Raw genomic sequence first — 20,047 nt, forward strand, 5'->3', positions numbered from 1 at the left:
AAAGAAAGAAAAGAAAGAAAAGAAAGAAAAGAAAGAAAAGAAAGAAAGAAAGAAAGAAGCCATCCTAACAAGGAGTCCCAAATATCCCCTATATGATGTAGCTCATCCTTCAGGAAATAGGACACTTTCCAACCAATACAGTTAGGCTATATCTCCTGAGGTATTATGTTTTTCCTTGAATGGAGTTAAAACTCTTTCCACACCCGAGAGAATATGGCCCTGAAGGAAACTACGCCTGTCCCTGTGATGAAATGACCTAACAGGAGAAGCACTCAGCATCTTGCCGACAAGTCGGGGAGAACTCACAACCCACCCAGTGGTCATTTTAGTCAATTTTGGGGGGACACAGTTCTTTTGAATAGACCCCCTAAAAAAGGCTTGAACGAAAAGTTAGTCCATTCCAAAGCTATCATTAGAAATCATCTGTAATTCTCTACCAGAAGAAGAGCACCTTATTATCACTTAAAATTACTCTAGTCCAATAGCCAACTGCTATTTTTTTATGTTAACTTTTCTTTACAGGAAGTACAATGTATTCCTTTTTGTGCACTGCTCCACGAGTTTGGACAAAAGTTCATACAGTCAAGAGGCAGAACATCCCCATCACCCAAAAAACTTTCCCCCTACTGCCCCATTTCCCACCCACAGTCCTGTCAACCACAGATCTGCTTTTTATTCCTACAGTTTTGTCTCTTCTAGAATGTTATACAAATGGAATCATACAGCATACGACCTTTGAGTCTGGCTTTTTCAAGCATTTATTCTTTATCAATGGGGTTACGTATAACAATAACATGTTCCTTTTTATTGTTGCATAGCATTCCCTTGTGTGATGTACCACAATGTGTTTGTCTATTTTCCAGTCTAGGAACATTTGGATAACTTTCAGCTTGGACAATTATAAATAAAATTGTTATATACATTCACACACAGATTTTTGTATAGAAATTAGATGTCCTCTGTCTTGGGATTGAGGAGCTCTATGGTAAGCCAACTGCTATTTAATGTCTTCCAGACATTTTCTAAAGTGACAGTCCTCAGAGTCATGGAGCCTAGAAACAGTGCAGTTGTTCCTGGAGTTCAGAATGCTTTACTCTGTGAATATCATTCTCACTTGGGTAGCCTTGGTCTGTGAGTAAATGGGCTGTGATAGGCGTTGTGTAGTCCTCCATCCCAGCTCTGTCCCCAGCATCAGATAAGGATTCAGGCTGTGAACTCCGATGCCTTCAGTCCAGTGAGACCAGAACATCACTTGACTGTTTTTATTTTAGGTCTCGTGTCAAGCTAAGCTAAGATACTTCATTCCTTTTTTTTTCCCCATCAAATTTTGTATCTTAAAAGTTTCAAAAAGATTTATAAGCAAGTATATCTAGAGATTTTTAACTAAATGAAATAAATTCAAATAGAATTCTGAGTATTTTTCCATTTGATTTTTTGAAAAATATATGCAGTTCCCAAATTTGAACAATAAATGTGCATTTATAATGTAAGATTATGCTCCCAGAAAGCTAAAAAAAAGTTAGAATTATCATAATTACATAATCCCTATTATACTTCAACTCTTAGACCTAATTTTTCATCATTTAACTTCAAAAAGATGAATATTTTTAATTTTTTTTTCTTTTTTACAATCACTATTGAGCACAGTTGAGTTAAATCCAATAAGTATTCTGTTGGGGCTAAAGATTTTCTGTTCAAAGCACACCTAATGATTTCTCTCTTGTTTCAATGGTATTAAATTTATGAGACCTCTATTTTCATCTCTAGTATCAGTTTATTTCATTTCCATTTTCCACTTGTTTTCCTAAAATAACAACAAAATGCAACTAAAATGTGTAAATAATGCTGCTTACAACACCTCCATAGCTAAATGCGGTATAAATAGAAGTGGTATGGCACTAGCACATTAAAAAAGGAGGCTTGAAATATCAACATTTAATGTTAAAAAGTACAAGTACAGTAATGGAAAGCTGAATGTTTAAAGGTTTGGGAACTCTTGGAAGCATGCTTATGTTGCTCTACCAAATTCCAAAGGCAAACAGTTTTATTTTAATAATTTTGTAGCTGAGCATGGTGACATGTGTCTATAGTCCCAATAACTTGGGAGGCGGAGGCAGGAGGATCGCTTGAGCCCAGGAATTGGAATCCAGCCTGGGCAACATAGCAAGACTCTGGATCTGTTTTCTGTACCTATAGTTTTGTCTATAATAATAACAAAATAATAATAATTTTGTTAATGTACAGAGCATGAGTGAGCTCCACCTGACAAATCTTATAATGTCAAATGATACTGATGTCAACAAAACAACTTAGACAATTCTTGAAATTTGCTTATTTGTTTATCTGATACATTTGTTAAGAGTCTACTGTGTGCAAGTGGTATCAAGTGAAAAACCCAGTGCATATCCTTGAATCACTTAGAGTGAACTGGAGGGGATGGAAAAGTGAGGGACATCTATTCACAGCAGAGTGTCACATGGGGAAAGGACATGTCCCTGAACAATTTGGAGTGAACTGTAGGGGATGGAAAAGCGATGGACATCTATTCAGAGCAGAGTGTCATGTGGGGAGAGGACAAGGGACAGGGAGGCACGGGGGTTGGATGAGCTCTCTTCCTGGTTCTTGAAAATGCCATGAATGATGGTGGTAGCAGGAATGGCAAGGAGCACCATGAGTCAGGGACGTGTCATCCCCAAAAGGTCTAGGGCAGAGTTTTTCCTTCCCAAGAAACCAGTGTCCCATAATTCACCTGCTAGAACCTCTGTGCACAAAGGGATTGTGTGATTAATGTAGATTTTGGTGTTTCATCTTGTAGCAACTTAATAAGGTATGTGCCCAGCTTCCAAATGAAGGCTATAATCACTTTTCCATAGTTTATGAATTATGAAGTTGGATTCCCATCCCAAATGCTGTCAAAATTTTTTGACTTCAAAACCAATTAAAATGATGAATAGCTGTGAAAAGAACCAAAAGTGCATTTAATCTTTCTTCAGAACAGTTGGGGATCAGTCCTTTTCTGTCACATTTCACATTAGCTGGGAACATAAAACTGTTCTTCTTCAAAGGTAAGATTCAAACTACTTCTTCATGAAAGAGAACTCATCTACTTAACTTTTTTTCCCCCAGCTATTATAAACACGAAGATACTTACAAAGTGCCTTGTACATCCTTTCTGCTTATCTCCCAAGGACACGACACTCCATTTCCATCTTCTCCTCTTAGCTATGTTATCCTAAAAAGAATCATCAAAGCAAAGATTAACTGTTACAAGAAAAAAACAAATAAGTGAGAAGATTGCTGACAAGTTTTGGGGCTTGGTTTATTATGGATGTGAAAATGAGCAGAAACCCAAGTCCTTGAGTCCACCTTTCATGACGGTAGTCCTGATCTTGCTATCATTTAATACAACTTAGGTCTTAATGTTCTCACTTGGTGCTGAGTGTGCTGGGATAAGCAAGGTGTTCACAGTCTTGTACATTTTTTTCTTTACTTTTTATCATAAAAATGAGCTGCAGATGTCATGCAGTGCAGAGAGAAGAGAATGCTTTCTGAGTCAGAGGGTCACATTTTTTGTACTCAACCACTTCTAGCTAGAAAACCTTGAGCAAATTACATAATCTCACGGAACCTCAGTTTTCTTATCTGTAGAATGGAGGTTATAATATTTAATTCTCAAAAGTGCTGTGGGGCTCACATAAAATTAATTTGTGCTGAATTACACATATTTGTAATTTATACATAAAACTTATATGTGTATGTATAATAGCAACAGACCCCAATACAGTAGTTATTATTCATATTCCTGTCCTTTTGACAGGAGGAAAAAACATCGTCTAAGACGTGTTTAAGACAAAGTTTCCAATCAATGGTATTTGGACACAACAATCCCTTCGATGAGGTGACTCAGCTATCAGTGAACTCATCTTTGCTATTCTTAGAGCTGAAAAAGGAGAAGCAGGTGATACTGAAGTTGTGTAATCAGTCTCAGGGGGAGGGCTATAAACTAGTGTCTCCATCTCTCTCAGGACATCTGGACTCAAAGGTAGTGACCTCGACCTCGCCAGCCATTCAAAGGCAAGCAGAATGCTCACAGAGGAGGCAAGGACAGAGAAACTTTGAGTATCTCTACAACATCAGAGAACACCCAGTCAAAAGAGAGGGAAACACAAATTGACTTGTACCTTGTCACCTTGACAACACAAATTTAGACTCTAGCTGCTACATTATCTTCTGGTTCCTTTTCCAGAACTGCTGCTCTCCTTGGGCTGATTTACACGGTCACTATTGTAGACCCTTGATAGTACACCCAGTCTTTGTAGAACTCCAAGAATCAGGCTTCAATTGCCCTTTGAGCCAGCTACACCGGGCCCCTTCAACCTTCAGCCTTCTCTCCGGGCAAGTCCATAACTGCAGCTATTGTAAGCCCATCTGCAGGCTGCCCTCCTCCTGTCCTGAGTCCTAGAGGGCATCCCTGTGTGATTGCTGGCCTTAACCTCTCATTAAGCTATCAAAGCTACATTCCACTGCCTTTCTTAAACCCACATCTTTTCTATTTCCTTCAACTTCAAATTAGCCATTGTTTCCACATCATCCTCTCCTGACGTGGTAGGGAATGAAGTGATGATGGCTCACAGCACTGCTGGGGCTGCTTTTACAAGAAGCTCACTCAAGGTCAACTTTTTTTTGTTTGTTTTTGAAACAGGGTCTCACTGTGTTGCCCAAGCTAGGATCATACAGTTGCACAATCATAGCTTGCTGCAGCCTCAACTCCCAGGCTCAAGAGATCCTCCCACCTCAGCCTCCTGAGTAGCTGGGACTACAGGTGCGTACCACCACACCTGGTTAATATTTTTTATACGTTTTGTAGACATGGAGTCTTGCCATGTTGCCCAGGCTGAATCAAGGTCAATTTTGTCATCATGGGGGAGCACAGAGAGACCTCAGCAGTGAAGGCCACTAGGAAATGGGAGAAATCCAACCACGCTGGAACAAGGTTGGGAGAATCGGCCAGTTCTAGGGCAGTTGCCTAAGTAGAATGGGTCATGAATTCGGATCTGCTTCCAGCAGTATCTATGGATATGCAGGTCAAATTTGGACAATGAGGCCAAGCAAAGACTTGAGCACAGAATCAAAGCACACTTAGAGTTACCTATGTGCATCTCCATTTTTGCTAAATCCAAATTACACCTTACTATACTGTTAACTTCTATTTGTCTATATCATTTGTTAGAATCCAGAAAACATACATTGTTTCTTTTCAGGAAGAAGTCAGGGTATAAAAATAAGTGTGTGTTGAAATATAAGCACATTTTAAAAAGCATTTTAGCTCCTGTTGTCGTTCGTGCAGCTTGGCATTGAGTTTGTCTATAATTCGGTGTATTTTTAAATTTTTAATTTTTAAATACACCCAATTTGACAGAAACTTTAAGCAGCAGGAGTCAAAAATAATTCAGACCTTAATATTAGTCAAAACTTGTTTAATAGCAGGAAACCCTCCACTCTGAACTTTTACTCTTCTTTCTTGCAGAATCAATCCCTCCAGCAGCCCTCAACTACCAGAAGCACAAAAAATCAATTTTTTTTTTTTTTTTAGATGGAGTCTCACTCTGTCACCCAGGCTGGAGGGCTGGAGTGCAGTGGCATGATCTTGGCTCACTGCAAACTCACCTTCCAGGTTCAAGCAATTCTCTGCCTCAGCCTCCCGAGTAGCTGAGATTACAGGTGCTCACCACCACGCCTGGCTAATTTTTGTATTTTTAGTAGAGACGGGGTTTCACCATCTTGGCCAGGCTGGTCTTGAACTCCTGACCTCGTGATCCACCCACCTCGGCCTCCCAAAGTGCTGGGATTACAGGCGTGAGCCACCGCCTCCGGCCAAATTCAAGAATATTATGCTTAGTAGTCACACACGTGGTCTCGTTTTCTTTGGCTCATTCAACCTCTCCTTCCGAACCAAAGAAATCCATTGTAACAACTCTTTTCTCAGAGCTGACTTTTTTCATAGAAAGAACTTTGGTCTGAGACATGCCAAGAAGTTCTTGACGCTCCCACAATTTACACCTTTCCATCTTTACTATTAGAGATTAACTTGTTTCAATGCCCATTCTCTTCTGTTAAAGCAGATAATACTGGAAAAGGCAATGTCTGAATGCATTTCTGCCAAGATGTGAATGGTTTATCAAAAGCAATTTCTTCCTGTGGAAGAGTTTAGGCGGAAGGGGAGGAGAGAAAGTGAGAGAAGATTATAACAGGGAGGGTATGGATGCAAAAAGGAGAAGCGGGGAACCAAGGGCAAACCTGCCACCCATTTCACAAATAACAGAATCAGTGTGGGCTGGATGCAGTGTCTCACAATACTTTAGGAGACCAACGAGGGAGGACGGCTTGAGGCCAAGAGTTCGAGACCAGCCTGGGCAACACAGTGAAACTCTGTCTTTACAATTTTTTTTAATTAGCCAGGCGTGATGGCACACACCTGTAGCTTCAGCTACTCAGGAGGCTGAGGCAGGAAGATCACTTGAGCCCAGGAGTCGGAGGCTGCGGTGAGGTGTGATTGTGCCATTGCACTCTAGCCTGGGTTACAGAGTGAGACCATGTCTCCAAAAAAAAGACAAAATGCAGATTCAGCTGAGACTCGGCATTTCTGACAAGTTCTCAGGTAAGGTCAGTGCTATTGGTACATAGACCACACTCTAAGCCACAAGAAGGCTAGGATATGAGGTATTAACAAAGGTGTTAGCTCAGTGGTTCTCTACCTGGACTATCCATCAGAACCACCAAAAGAGGTTTTGTTGAGTTTGTTGGTGGCTTTTATTAAAAACCACTGATGCCCAAGGCCCACTCCAGATTGGTTAAGTCAGAATCTAGGAATTGCTCAAGTATTTGTATTTCTAAAAGCTCTCTAGGTGATTCTCTTGTGCAGCTTCAGTTAGGAACCACTGTTAGTTGATAACCAAAGGTGCTATTAAAAATTCCATAATAATATATTAGCTCATGAAGGCTAGTGAGATACCCCAGCTAAGGGCATCTTCCTCTGCAATAGCAGCTTGCTGTTGTACAATGGGAGCAAGCAGTTGGTGCTCAATACATTTGTTCAATGAAAAAAAAATATGTGATTGACTGAATGCATGAACAAATGGAAATGTTTGAAGTCAACAGTCTATAGAATGAAAAGGATTACAGCCCTAATGTCAAAATGACAAGTGGCAGGATGGGTATTTAAAGACAGATCGTCTTTTCCATCACTCTTTCAAATACCTCACAGAAGTACTTAAATCTTGGCCCACTTTTAAGGCTGACTTTGTTAATAACTGAAGGAGTCAAAGTCACAAATTTTCCACACCATTACTTTATTCCAGTGTTTCCCAAACCAACCATCAGTCACTATACACCTTTACAGCTTTTGCTACTGGTGTTATTATTTACCTAGTATGTTTCTTTAAATTGACTCACTTTTTAACATAAACAAATGTATTTTAAAGGGAAACTATAAATCACTATTTCAAATAGAAAAGCAACTAATATTCCATGACACCAGTAGAATGGACTGTCAAAATAAATGCAATGTAAGCAACTGAAGCAGGGTGTTTCTGCCTGCCAATGCTTGCCTCTGTCAGATAAGAAGAAGGATTAACAAGTATAGAGAGGTGTTAAAGCTATGGGGGCACTTAGCAGAGACTTTGTCACTGGCATAATAAGAAGGATTGCAGGAGTGTTTTGCAAGGAACCACAGTCCTGCCGTGCGATGCCATGTTATTTAACATGGAAAGCAGGCACCACGTGTAAGCATCTCATGGCATTTTCAGTCAATGATTGTCAAACTGTACTCAGAAACCCAGGGGCCACCAGGTAGTGTTGAAGAGGCTCTAGAAAAAAGAGGAAGTATTTCAGATTCTGAGGAATTCAGTCACCGGTGTTATTTGTCTTATAGAGAGCATGATTTTTATTTTTTTTGAAAATCCTACTTCTATAAGGAACAGCATAATCAACAGAGAATAGAGAAACAGGTTGAACCCTACTGTTGAAATCAGGAGAATTAACTTTCTCATTGGAGGCATATTTGCTGATTTAGGCCTCAAAGGTCTTATATCAACCTTGGAAGAGACAATTAACTAAATAAAATCATGTTATTAAAAAATGAATGGACCACACAAAATAAGACATGCGCTCCCCTACCCCTTTAGTGAAGTATGACCCTCTGTGGGAGGTTAAATTATTAGCTAAAATAGCTAAAGGTATATACTTGGATTTAAGCAGAATGATCCACTAATGTTCTAGGAAGTAAATGCACTAACTTACTCTTTTTTATTTGCTAGGTATTTATTTTTCTTTTAAACAATGCATGCAGTAGAATATGATGAATATAATTCTGATGCAGAAAAGCAAAATTGCACACTTAGGAGAGAGGCCTCTGGAGCCAGATTTCCTGGTCTAAATCCCTGCTCTGCCCTTCATCATCTGTGTAACCTTCGGCTGAATATTCAACCTCTCTGTGCCTACGCTTCCCTGGTTATGGGATGAGGATGACAATAAGGGTATTACCCACACAAGGACATCATAAGGATGAGTAATGCATACAAAATATCTAAGAGTCCCTTATACAAAATACGCACTTGATATGTGTTACCTGATGTCATTATGGTTAAAAAAAATTACACAAAATGTTATGCAATGAAAACTAAGCCTTCCTTCCACCCTAGACTCCACGCCTCTCCCCAGGCAAAGCACTTTAAAAAGACTCTTGTGTTTCTTCCCAGAACTACTGTATACTTCTATGCAAATGGGAGCCCACTATACACTCTATTCTACATATTGCCTTTTTTGCTTAATAACATTTCTTGGGAATGAATTCATTGCCAGTTTCATATCTCATTCTTTGCCAGAGCTGCAGAGTTTTGCATCATATGGGTGCACCAGAATTTCTTTAACTCATCCACAGTGTTGGAGATTTAGGTTGTTTCTAATATTTCACTATTACAATCACTGCCGGAACAAATATATTTAAATATATATCTTTCATTTATTTGCAGTCTGTCTTTAGGGTAGAGTCTTAGAGGTGGAATTGCTGGGTCAAACAGTCCATTCATTTTTATTTTGACAGATATTGCCAAATTTCTCCTCAAAGAGATTGTGCCAACTTCCGCACCAACCAACCACATACAGAAGCACCTGTGTCCCCTCATTCTCAAAATAATATTTTAAATACATTAACAAGATATACAAGGTAATCAAGTTTTTTTAGTCTGTTTGAGCTGATATAACAAAATATCTTAGACTGAGTAATTTATAAACAACAGAAATCTATTGGCTACAGTTCTGGAGGCCAGAATTCCAAGACCAAGGTGCCAGCAGATTTGGTGTCTGGTGAAGGCCTGTTCCTCATACACAAGGACTTCCTGCCACATCTTCACATAGCGGAAAGGTTAAACAGGCTCCTTCAGACCTCTTTTATAAGGGCACTAATCCCATTCATGAGGGCTCCACCCTCATGACCTAATTACCTCCCAAGGACCCCACCTCTTAATACAAACACACTGGGGTTTATATTTCAACATATGAATTTTGGAGGGACACCAACATTCAGACTATGGCACCGAGGAATGCTATTATATTGAAACAGTTATCAAAAGATTGAAATTTTGCATTTGTGAAATGCTAACATATGTCCTTTATTAATGTATCAAATAACAAAATGTAGTGGCAGGTAGGGATGTACTGAAAAGATACTTTTTAGCATACCAGCAACAACCCTAATGTGCAATGAAGATACGTATTGATGACATGCTCACAGGTACTGCTAATAATATTGTGGTTTGTACTTCCCATTCGTAACTGAAGGAAATGCTTGATTTGAGGTGGTGGCTAGTGCAAATAAAGATGCAAATTTTTCCACCCAAGTTTTAGAGCCTATCTTGGAGCCAGCTCTTAGAGCTTCATTCCAATGAATGGCAGCTTATTTTTAATATATCAGGTCAGCACCAGGAATTTACACTTTCAGAGAAGCTCTTAAAATGCATGTGTGGGAATCAGCCTCTATCTAGCCTAATACACGCTTCATTGGCCTTCTAAAATAGCAAGCCGAGCAAGAAGACATAGGCAAAGATCACTCTAAAGATGCCCTCCGGAGGTGTTTGCCTCGGCTGTTACTTAGAGCAACTGTTCGCTCCTTCCTGCAATACAACTGTGCTCCTCCACCACAGGGTTTTGGAAAATATCAATTAAATAAGAGATTTTTAAGCATCTTTGAAAAAGATAAAGGCATCTTTTTAATTTGGGGCACCCTATTAGCCATTAAGAATTAATGTTGTTATCTCCTCATCTGTTTAGTGCTTAGAACCTCTCCCAAGTCTGCTGATAATGGTGGCAATGAGAGCCAAAGGATAGAGCCGCTTAGCTCTGGAAAATACTGGCCAGGCACAGAGGCTCATGCCTATAATCCCAGCACTTTGGGAGGCTGAGGCAGGCAGATCACTTGAGGTCTGCAGTTCGAGACCAGCCAGGCCAAAATGGCAAAATCCCTTCTCTACTAAAAAATACAAAAATTAGGCAGGCATGGTGGCACGCCTGTAATCCCAGCTACTCAGGAGGCTGAGGCAGGAGAATCACTTGAACCCTAGGGGCAGAGGTTGCTGTGAGCTGAAATTACGCCCCTGCACTCAAGCCTGGGCAACAGAGCAAGACTCTGTCTCAAAAAAAAAAAAAAAAGGCCAGGCATGGTGACTCAAGCTTGAAATCTCAGTACTTTGGGAGGCCAAGGCGGGAGGATCACGAGGTCAGGAGATCAAGACCATCCAGCTAACGCAGTGAAACCCCGTCTCTACTAAAATACAAAAACGAAACTAGCCAGACGTGGTGGCAGGCACCTGTAGTCCCAGCTACTCAGGAGGCTGTGGCACAAGAATGGCGTGAACCTAGGAGGAGGAGCTTGCAGTGAGCCGAGATCGTGCCACTGCACTCCAGCCTGGGTGACAGAGCAACACTCTATCTCAAAAAAAAAGAAAAAAAAAAAAAGAAAAGAAAAAGAAAAAAGAAAAGAAAAGAAAAAAGAAGGAAAGAAAATGTCAAATGTCCAGCCACCCAGGACACAGCTGAGTGGCCTGACTGTTCAATTGTATCACTCCTCTGATCTGGAGAGTGCTCCAGTGACTACAGAAGTTGCTAGAATTTCCAGAAGCAAGAAGAAAGTGATGTGGAAAAGTGTCAAATCCACAATGGGAGAACACTGTGTTCCTGGAAAATTATATGACCCTGGCAACCTTAGGATTATGGAAGAAAGATTTCAAACAGATTTCTGACTATGTATCTTTTTCTAAATTTTTTGAATGCTGAAGAAATGTTAAATTTCATTAAGTTTTACAGCCAGATTTAATACAGACATAAATCCCTTTAATGTTTGTTTCAGTCAAAAGTGAGCTGAACATTATCGTTAAACCAGTGCATGTGGGAGAAGTATTTGAGGAAAATCAAAATAGGCACAGTTGGGAACATTAAGCCATGGCCATATTAGATGCAAGTAGGCGCAATAGCAAAATTCTTTAGGCTCTAATGGACTCGGCTATTTTGTTTCTCAGTTTCCATACAGATGAGCTTTGTTCTGGGGCAATTTGGTTGCAGTTTGAGAGTCTATCTGGAGAAGCTCATTTCTCTTTCATTAGTCCATGAGCTCAGCGCAATTTCAGCTAATACTGTTACCCAGCTCCTAGCTGGGTTATTTGGTTAAATGCCTTCAGGGAAAGTAGCAAGACAGAATAAAAGGACAAATGCGAATGTGGTTTCTTGTTCTGAGTTCCTGGAGCTGTGGAATTACATTGGCAGTTAATCATACGCCACATTGTACTCGTGATCATAAACTCCTATTATTTGAGGTGTTATTCAAATCTTGTATTATTTGTTGTTTCATAAGAAACGTCTTCTGTGGCACGATTTCCTTGAGGTCGGGTTTGTATACAACTATAACCACAGAGACCTGTTTCTTGCCAGGGACATGTTAGTAGGTATATAGTGCCATTTGTGTGAAATTGAAAATGGCATTCCCTACTGGTGGTTGAACTGCAAGACAGCACCCTCTCTCTGGGCAAATTAGAACAGGTGTCCCCTTCTGGGTGGACAAATGAGCAAAAGCAGCCCCTCCGGGTTGACCAATTCTTTTTTAAAGCCTCCTCCACCCTGGGGTGTGGGGGTGGTGCACATGGCTTGGTAAGTCCAATGCAGACCCTAGTTTCTCCCTGTGGGCAGGAACCCCTGGTGCAATGCACAACCTGCACAACTGTACACGACAGCCCTGACTACAGAAACCATTTTCACAATTTTGTAGTTGGACCACAGAGTTTGCCCCTCAGTACTCTAAAAAATATCTGTTCAATCACATCAGTGGATGTCCATATTAAATACATTAGCCTTCTTTCTTATGGCAAGTCACTGCCACTCTCTGCCAAGGGCAGTGTTCTAATCTTGGAAACAAACAGGACACTCGTAGGTGGAAAAACAGAAGAACTAGAGGACGGTGACCCCTAGGGGCTTGACCAATGGTGGGCAGTGGAGTGGTGGCACCTCTTCACCATCGCAGTGTAACGCTCTCCTCGGCCTCCATCAGTACCCGGTGAGCTGAGGCCCAGTATCTGCCGGATAACCGACCTTTGACTAGCATGAGACACAGGAGAAGCAAGATTCAAACTCCCAACAAGATACTCAGACTAGTTCATACCAGATTCAATGGCTATAGCCCAGGAGAGAACAAGGTATGGGACATGTATGTCTCAGAGCAAAGAGATCTGCCCAGAAAGACAAAGACTGAGTGAGATGCTATAGTGTGGGCTATCAGAGGGCAGCCTGGGAGCCCAAGAGGCCTAGGACATTAGTCAGGGATTAGTAAACTCTTTCCAATAAAAAGCCACATGGTAAATACTTTAGGCTTTATGGGGTTTTGTCACATCTACTTATCTCTGTTGTTAGAGTGCAAAAGCAGTGACAGGCGATTCATAAATAAATGGATGTGACTGCATTCCAATACAACTTTACTTACAAAAACAGGCCATGGGCTGATTTAGCCGGTGGGCTGTATTTTGTGACCTTTGCTGTAGGTGATCAAAGAAAGAGGACACAACAGGAGAAGTCAGAGGTGAGGCATGGCCCATACTGCGTGGGGCAACGTGCTTGCCAGCTTACATCCCTTGTTTCATTTTATCCTCACAGCAACCAACTAGTAACAGTTTTACCACCTGCATTTTGAAGATGAAGAAACTACAGTTTCTAAAAAATAGGAAAATTTCCAAGGTCAAAAACAGCCTCATTTCAAAACCAAGTATGTTTGACTTGAATGCCTCTCTTCCTTTCCCTACATCAAGCTGGGACCTGCGACATATTTGTCTAGGGCAGCCTAGCAAGGGAAGCCCATTGATCGGAGAGGCATTAAATTCCAGATCTGGGGGTATGGATGGCAGTACCAGGGCCAGGTACAATTTCAGAAGCTTCTCTGTGGATGTAAAAGCAATGAGCACAGCCACCATTGGCTGCCGGAGCTCCCACCTCTCTCATCACCAGCCTTCCAGATAGACAAGCCCCAAATCTGAAAGATGTCATCCGTGGAACTGAGTCTTTGATAGCCAGGCAATTACAGCACCTCACATATAAAAATCCAGAGGAATCTGTGAATATAAGTGACTGTCCTTTCTTAGCGTGGTGCAGGCCATCTGTTTGAAAAGTACACACTGCCAACAATGGCAAGTTGTAATTATTAAACTTTCTAGCTAAGAGCAAGTCTCATCTTTCTTTCTAATTATGCATTCAAATATTCAGAAATTAAGCCTTAGAATTATTAAATACCAGGGATTGGTTTTTTCCCCCGTGCATTAAACTTTTAGAAAAGAACATGAGCCATCGTCAGAAGTTTCTTCCAGAAATAACTCCCAGAGAAGCCCTGAGGTCAGCTTGGAATCAACCCAACCTTCTCACTTTCAGTGTGATGGTACAATGATAATTCAAGTTCTTAATGATGACTCTGAATCATCTCGATCCTGAATCATCAGAGATTAAATTATTTTCACCAAACAGCTACTATTTTCTAAAGCAGGAAAATCAATTAAAGGATTTCAGTAAAAAGTTAGAGAAGTCCAAACAAAGCAAGCATCTGGCAAGCCTTGGTGACCAGAACATTAAATTCACCAAACACCACCTTTTCCAAATGTCCATGTTAATGGCAATTATAGAAAACTTCAGTATCATTCAAGGCCAGTTTAACTTATTCCTGTACACAAATAACTTTATGGGAGACAGCATTGTAATTCAAATCAATAAATGACTCTGTTTGGCTGTAGAGGCATAAACAGAACCCTTGCAAAATATTGTTCCCCCTTGCTAGAAACCATTTGATTTTTAGCCAGAAAACATACAGCCAAACAAGAATAACAACTGTTTGCCTTCCTTAATGTTCAGTGTAGACTGTTACCCAAGGAATTAAGCATTAGTCATCAAAAATTAATTGCAAAGGCAACAAAATAATTGGGGTTCCTGAGTTATCATCCATTTCAACATTCAGAGGCCAATTTGACCCCAGACAAATACACTGTCTTTCTTCTTGTTATAAAAGATGTCTCAGAGTTCTGAGGGTTCTCTGCTGTAAACTCTGCTCTCAGAACTCTCCAGGTCCTCCTTCCAACCCCCGCCATGTCCGGCCAAACTATCTTCCCAGAGTCAGGAGCAGAGCCAAGAGCATCACCCAGACAGACCCCAGTGATAATTATCACCCCAAAAGATAAGCCCGAGTGGAAAGTTTGAGAAGCCAGTCATTCAAGCAGCAGCTACAAAGGGACGGACACTCTCTAGTTTTCCCTCACTGACTTCATTTCCCTCTGCCAGCCTGATAGAAACATGGTCTCAGTCTGCTCAGGCTTTGCCCCTGCCCTCCCTGTCTCCAGAAGTGCCCTCAAGCTTCAAAAGACTCACACAGCCTTCCAGAGAGGGAGACAGGGGCCAAGTGCTGGTTTTCATCATCTGTCCACTCCGGCTTTGGCAGTAACCCCATTCCCATTGGCCTCGGTGGTCAGTTCACCCAGATCCTGCCTAAACCCTGGTTGCTCATTGTCCTGACCACCCGAATGTCCTAGGCCAGCTGGTTCTCAGAGTCACATCCTCATCAACCTCAACCTCCCACAAAATGATTAGTACAACTACTGGTGATTTTGTCATCTAAACAATCAAAACAAAAATTGATGGAATTAGTGGAGTTGCTCAAAAAGGATGATGTTGGATGACAGAGAATAGTACACTTTTGACCATATGCTGTAGGGCATAAGAGTTCATACAGATACTTATTGAAGTTTGTAATGGTATATGTCTTTGTTTGATCATTCGATTGATGTCTGTCACCACAACTAGGCTATAAGTTACATAAGGGCAGGGATGCCACCATTGTATTCCCATACTTAGCAAAGTCTCTGACATATATTGGACTCTTTATGATATTTGTTGAGTGAATAAATGAGGTCAATTGTGGACAACGTCAGGGCCTCCGGCAGGGGTTTAACACCCATAAGGGGAAAGGAAACCAGCCTATGTCAGTCTAAAGGAAGAAGCTGGATGTGAGCCTTCCGTGTAAAGCAACGAAACTCTAAAGGCCATCTCACTCCAAGGACATGCTTTGGCTCCAACACAATTTTGTAAGGGTTGGTCCAGTGCAGCACACTAACTCAGCACTCCAGGGAAGACTAGAAACATTCCAAGTCTCCCAGCACTTTCCCTTTACCGCGCCTCTGGCTGTACGGACCTAATGAGATGCCTTGTGTTTTTCAGAATGCCGAAGCAAGTTACGACTTCAGTAGCAACGACCCCTATCCTTACCCTCGGTACACAGACGACTGGTTTAACAGGTAAACCGGGGCTTGGGAGGGCTCTTTGACTTCAGGCTTCGGAGTTTTATTTTACTTTGTTTTGTTTCAGGCTTGATTACCACCAGCAAAATAATCCCCATGCTTCATTAAATTATATTGTGATTTTTCTTCTTAGTGGCTACATTCTCTAAAGTGGAATTTTTAATATTACAATCTTCCTTTAGAATAATCTTTTGACTGTTTTGTTCTGCTGAACTTGAAATTATTTGCCACTTTAATCCATTAAAGAGAAAAGGAAATAGAAATAAGAAGTTCTTTCTCAACCCATTACAAGGTGATTTAAAACATGCTGATTTTGCTCTATATGTTTTAGCCACTGTAGAGAAGTATTTTGCCCCATGGGTCTGTGTCTATGTGTTTTTGAAAAGCATTCTGTTCATTTTCTACTATAACCTCATAACAGCTCATGGAGTCTCTTTCAACAAAACAGTAAGTGTGATTGACAGAGGTTTGAAGTATTGCTTAGGATAAAGATCCTATGATGTCAAACTACCCAAACAGTCTATCCAAGAGAATACTTTTCCTTCAGCCTGTTTTGCCAGTAAACATGGAAATGTAGTCTCTTTTTTCTTCAAGTAAACATTTTGCTTAAATGGTTAATTACATATAAGAGATATGAAGAAATAAAGATATGCAGCTTGCTCAATCAATGAATGAATACTGTAATTTTTAAACCTAGTGTTTCCCTGTTATTGATGTCCTTGGGTGAAGTTCATAAAAACATATGAACTTCAATTAGTTGTATAAAAATACATGATGTGCAGAGCACTTTACCCATTTTTTTTATTTATCTTGGCACTCTAAGTAGTAGATAAAACAAATGTTGTCATTTTCAGTTTAGTGATAAGCAAACAGGCTCAGAAGGGTTGAAGGGCTTCCTTAGTCAAACAATTAAAATTCAAGTCAAAGCTAAGATTAGCCCCATGCTTCAAATTGTTTCCAAATCCACATTTGTACTATTCTTTGCTAAGTATCATTTGTATTATTTGATACAGGAAGCATGACCAGAGTATGTTCAGGGGTAGAGCCTCGGCGGACAGGAAGCTTAGATTCTGTCTCTAAAGTTAGCAAGTTGACCTGAGACCCCTCAGTCTCATCAGGAGTTGACACAGGGTACACAGGTTCTGGGTACAAATGCAGAAAAGAAGAAAAAAGAAAATAAAGTTTAATTTTGTAATATTTTGTAAAGATCATTGCTGATGTCGGATAGCACAATTCATTCTCTAACCATGTCACCTGCAACCTGAAAATGAAATGCAATGCTTGGAGGTGTGTGTTTGGAGTATGAGAATGTATAAAAAAGGTCTGAAAACTTTTGGCATGAAGTGTGTTTTAGCTCTATTACTTCTAACCCTAGATCCTAGCATATCTTTAGCAAATAAACCATTTCAGACACAAGAATGTGAAGTTAACAAATGCATGCCGTTAAACTGGGGTTTAGACAGAATTGGCAATGGCTATCCAGAACACGTTGCTGAGAAGAGCTATGAGAGGGTCTGGCTTCAGCAGGATTGATTACCAACTGTCTGCATGAATATCAGAAAGTGCAGTGGCAACACATCCACTGGCTACTTGCTGTCTTTCTGTAGCTAGTAGGTACTAAATTAGTCTTTGATGGATTGATGTAAGCACAAAAATATAACCAATGGAATGATTTTCTCCCAATCTCATTTTCTGAACCCAAACAAAATCTGCACTGGCCAAATCTTCCTGGGCAATGTGCTATAAAAATACTCCTTAAAAAAAAAACTAAAAGGTTCCATTACAAGATGGCCAAATAGGAACAGCTCTGGTCTGCAGCTCCCAAGATGATCGATGCAGAAGATAGGTAATTTCTGCATTTCCAACTGAGGTACCTGGTTCATCTCATTGGGACTGGTTGCACAGTGGGTGCAAGGGGTTGGGGAATTTCCCTTTCCTAGCCAAGGGAAGTGGTGACAGACTGTACCTGGAAAAATGGGACACTTCTGCCCAAATGTTGTGCTTTTTCCACAGTCTTAGCAACAAGCAGACCAGGAGATTCTCTCCCATGTCTGGCTCAGCAGGTACCATGCCCATGGAGCCTTGCTCACTGCTAGCGCAGCAGTCTGAGATTGACCTACAAGGCAGCAGCCTGGCGGAGGGAGGGGTGTCTGCCATTGCTGAGGCTTGAGTAGGTAAACAAAGTGACTGGGAAGCTCAAACTGGGTGGAGCCCACCACAGTTCAGCAAGGTCTACTGCCTCTATAGACTCCACCTCTGTGGGCAGGACATAGCTGAACAAAAGCCAGCAGAAGCTTCTGCAGACTTAAACGTCCCTGTGTGACATCTCTAAAGAGAGCAGTGGTTCTCCCAGCATGGCATTTGAGCTCTGAGAATGGACAGACTGCCTCCTCAAGTGGGTCCCTGACCCCCATGTAGCCTAACTGGGAGAGACCTCCCAGGAGGCGCCAACAGACAGCTCATACAGGCAGGTGCCCCTCTAGGATGAAGCTTCAAGAGGAAGAATCAGGCAGCAATATTTGCTGTTCTGCAATATTTGCTGTTCTGCAGCCTCTGCTGGTGATACCCAGGCAAACAGGGTCTGGAGTGGCCCTCCAGCAAACTCCAGCAGACCTGCAGCTGAGGGACCTGACAGTTAGAAGGAAAACTAACAAACAGAAAGGAATAGCATCAACATCAACATAAAGGACATCCACAACAAACCCCCATCTGTAGGTCACCAACATCAAAGACCAAAGGTAGATAAAACCACAAATATGGGTAGAAACCAGAGCAGAAAAGCTGAAAATTCTAAAAACCAGAGGGCCTCTTCTCCTCCAAAGGATTGCAGCTGCTCGACAGCAACAGAACGAAGCTGGATGGAAAATGACTTTGACGAGTTGACAGAAGTAAGCTTCAGAAGGTCAGTAAAAACAAACTTCTCCAAGCTAAAGGAGCATATTCTAACCCATTGCAAGGAAGCTAAAAACCTTGAAGAAAGGTTAGACGAATGCCTAACTAGAATAAAGTGTAGAGAAGACCTTAAATGACCCAATGGAGCTGAAAACCATGGCACAAGAACTTTGTGACGCACGCAAAAGCTTCAATAACCAATTCGCTCAAGTGGAAGAAAGGGTATCAGTGATTGAAGATCAAATTAATGAAATAAAGTGGGAAGACAAGGTTAGATAAAAAAGAGTAAAAAGAAATGAACAAACCCTCCAAGAAATATGGGACTATGTGAAAATATCAAATCTACGTTTGATTAGTGTACCTGAAAGTGACAGGGAGAATGGAACCAAGTTAGAAAACACTCTTTAGGATATTATCCAGGAGAAATTCCCCAACCTAGCAAGACAGGCCAACATTCAAATTCAAGAAATACGGAGAATACCACAAAGATACTCCTCGAGAAGAGGAGCCCCAAGACACATAATTTTCAGATTCACCAAGGTTGAAATGATGGAAAAAATGTTAAGGGCAGCTAGAGAGAAAGGTCGGGTTACCCAAAAAAGGAAGCCCATCAGACTAACAGCAGATCTCTCAGCAGAAACCCTGCAAGCCAGAAGAGAATAGGGGTCAATATTCAACATTCTTAAAGAAAAGAACTTTCAACTCAGAATTTCATATCCAGCCAAACTAAGCTTCATAAGTGAAGGAGAAATAAAATCCTTTACAGACAAGAAAATGCTGAGAGATTTTTGTCACCACCTGGCCTGCCTTACAAGAGCTCCTGAAGGAAGCACTAAACATGGAAAGCAACAACCAGTACCAGCCACTGCAAAAACATGCCAAATTGTAAAGACCATTGATGCTATGAAGAAACTGCATCAACTAATGAGGAAAATAACCAGCTAACATCATAATGACAGGATCAAATTCACACGTAACAATATTAACCTTAAATGTAAATGGGCTAAATGCCCCAATTAAAAGACACAGACAGGCAAATTGGATAGAGTCAAGACCCATCAGTGTGCTGTGTTCAGGAGACCCATCTCACGTGCAGAGACACACATAGGCTCGAAATAAAGGGATGGAGAAAGATCTACCAAGCAAAAGAAAAGAAAAAAAAAAAAGCAAAGGTTGCAATCCTAGTTTCTGATAAAACACACTTTAAACCAACAGAGATCAAGAGACAAAGAAGGCCATTACATAATGGTAAAGGGATCAATTCAACAAGAAGAGCTAACTATCCTAAA

The 20,047-nt window shown here is 40.9% G+C and overlaps 1 protein-coding gene across 3 annotated transcripts in view; it reads left to right on the top strand.

Annotated features, from left to right (window-relative positions):
- The window catches only part of PCSK2 (proprotein convertase subtilisin/kexin type 2), a 255,053-nt gene that overhangs the window by 163,179 nt on the left and 71,827 nt on the right, over positions 1–20,047 (top strand). For all 3 annotated transcript variants that reach the window (XM_011979467.1, XM_011979466.1, XM_011979468.1), the window contains one exon: positions 15,787–15,863. In XM_011979467.1, coding sequence (XP_011834857.1) covers positions 15,787–15,863 — 77 coding nt within the window. The remainder of the gene's footprint in view (positions 1–15,786; positions 15,864–20,047) is intronic.

Source organism: Mandrillus leucophaeus, unplaced genomic scaffold, assembly GCF_000951045.1.
Source record: "Mandrillus leucophaeus isolate KB7577 unplaced genomic scaffold, Mleu.le_1.0 Scaffold202, whole genome shotgun sequence".
Lineage (NCBI taxonomy): Eukaryota > Metazoa > Chordata > Mammalia > Primates > Cercopithecidae > Mandrillus > Mandrillus leucophaeus.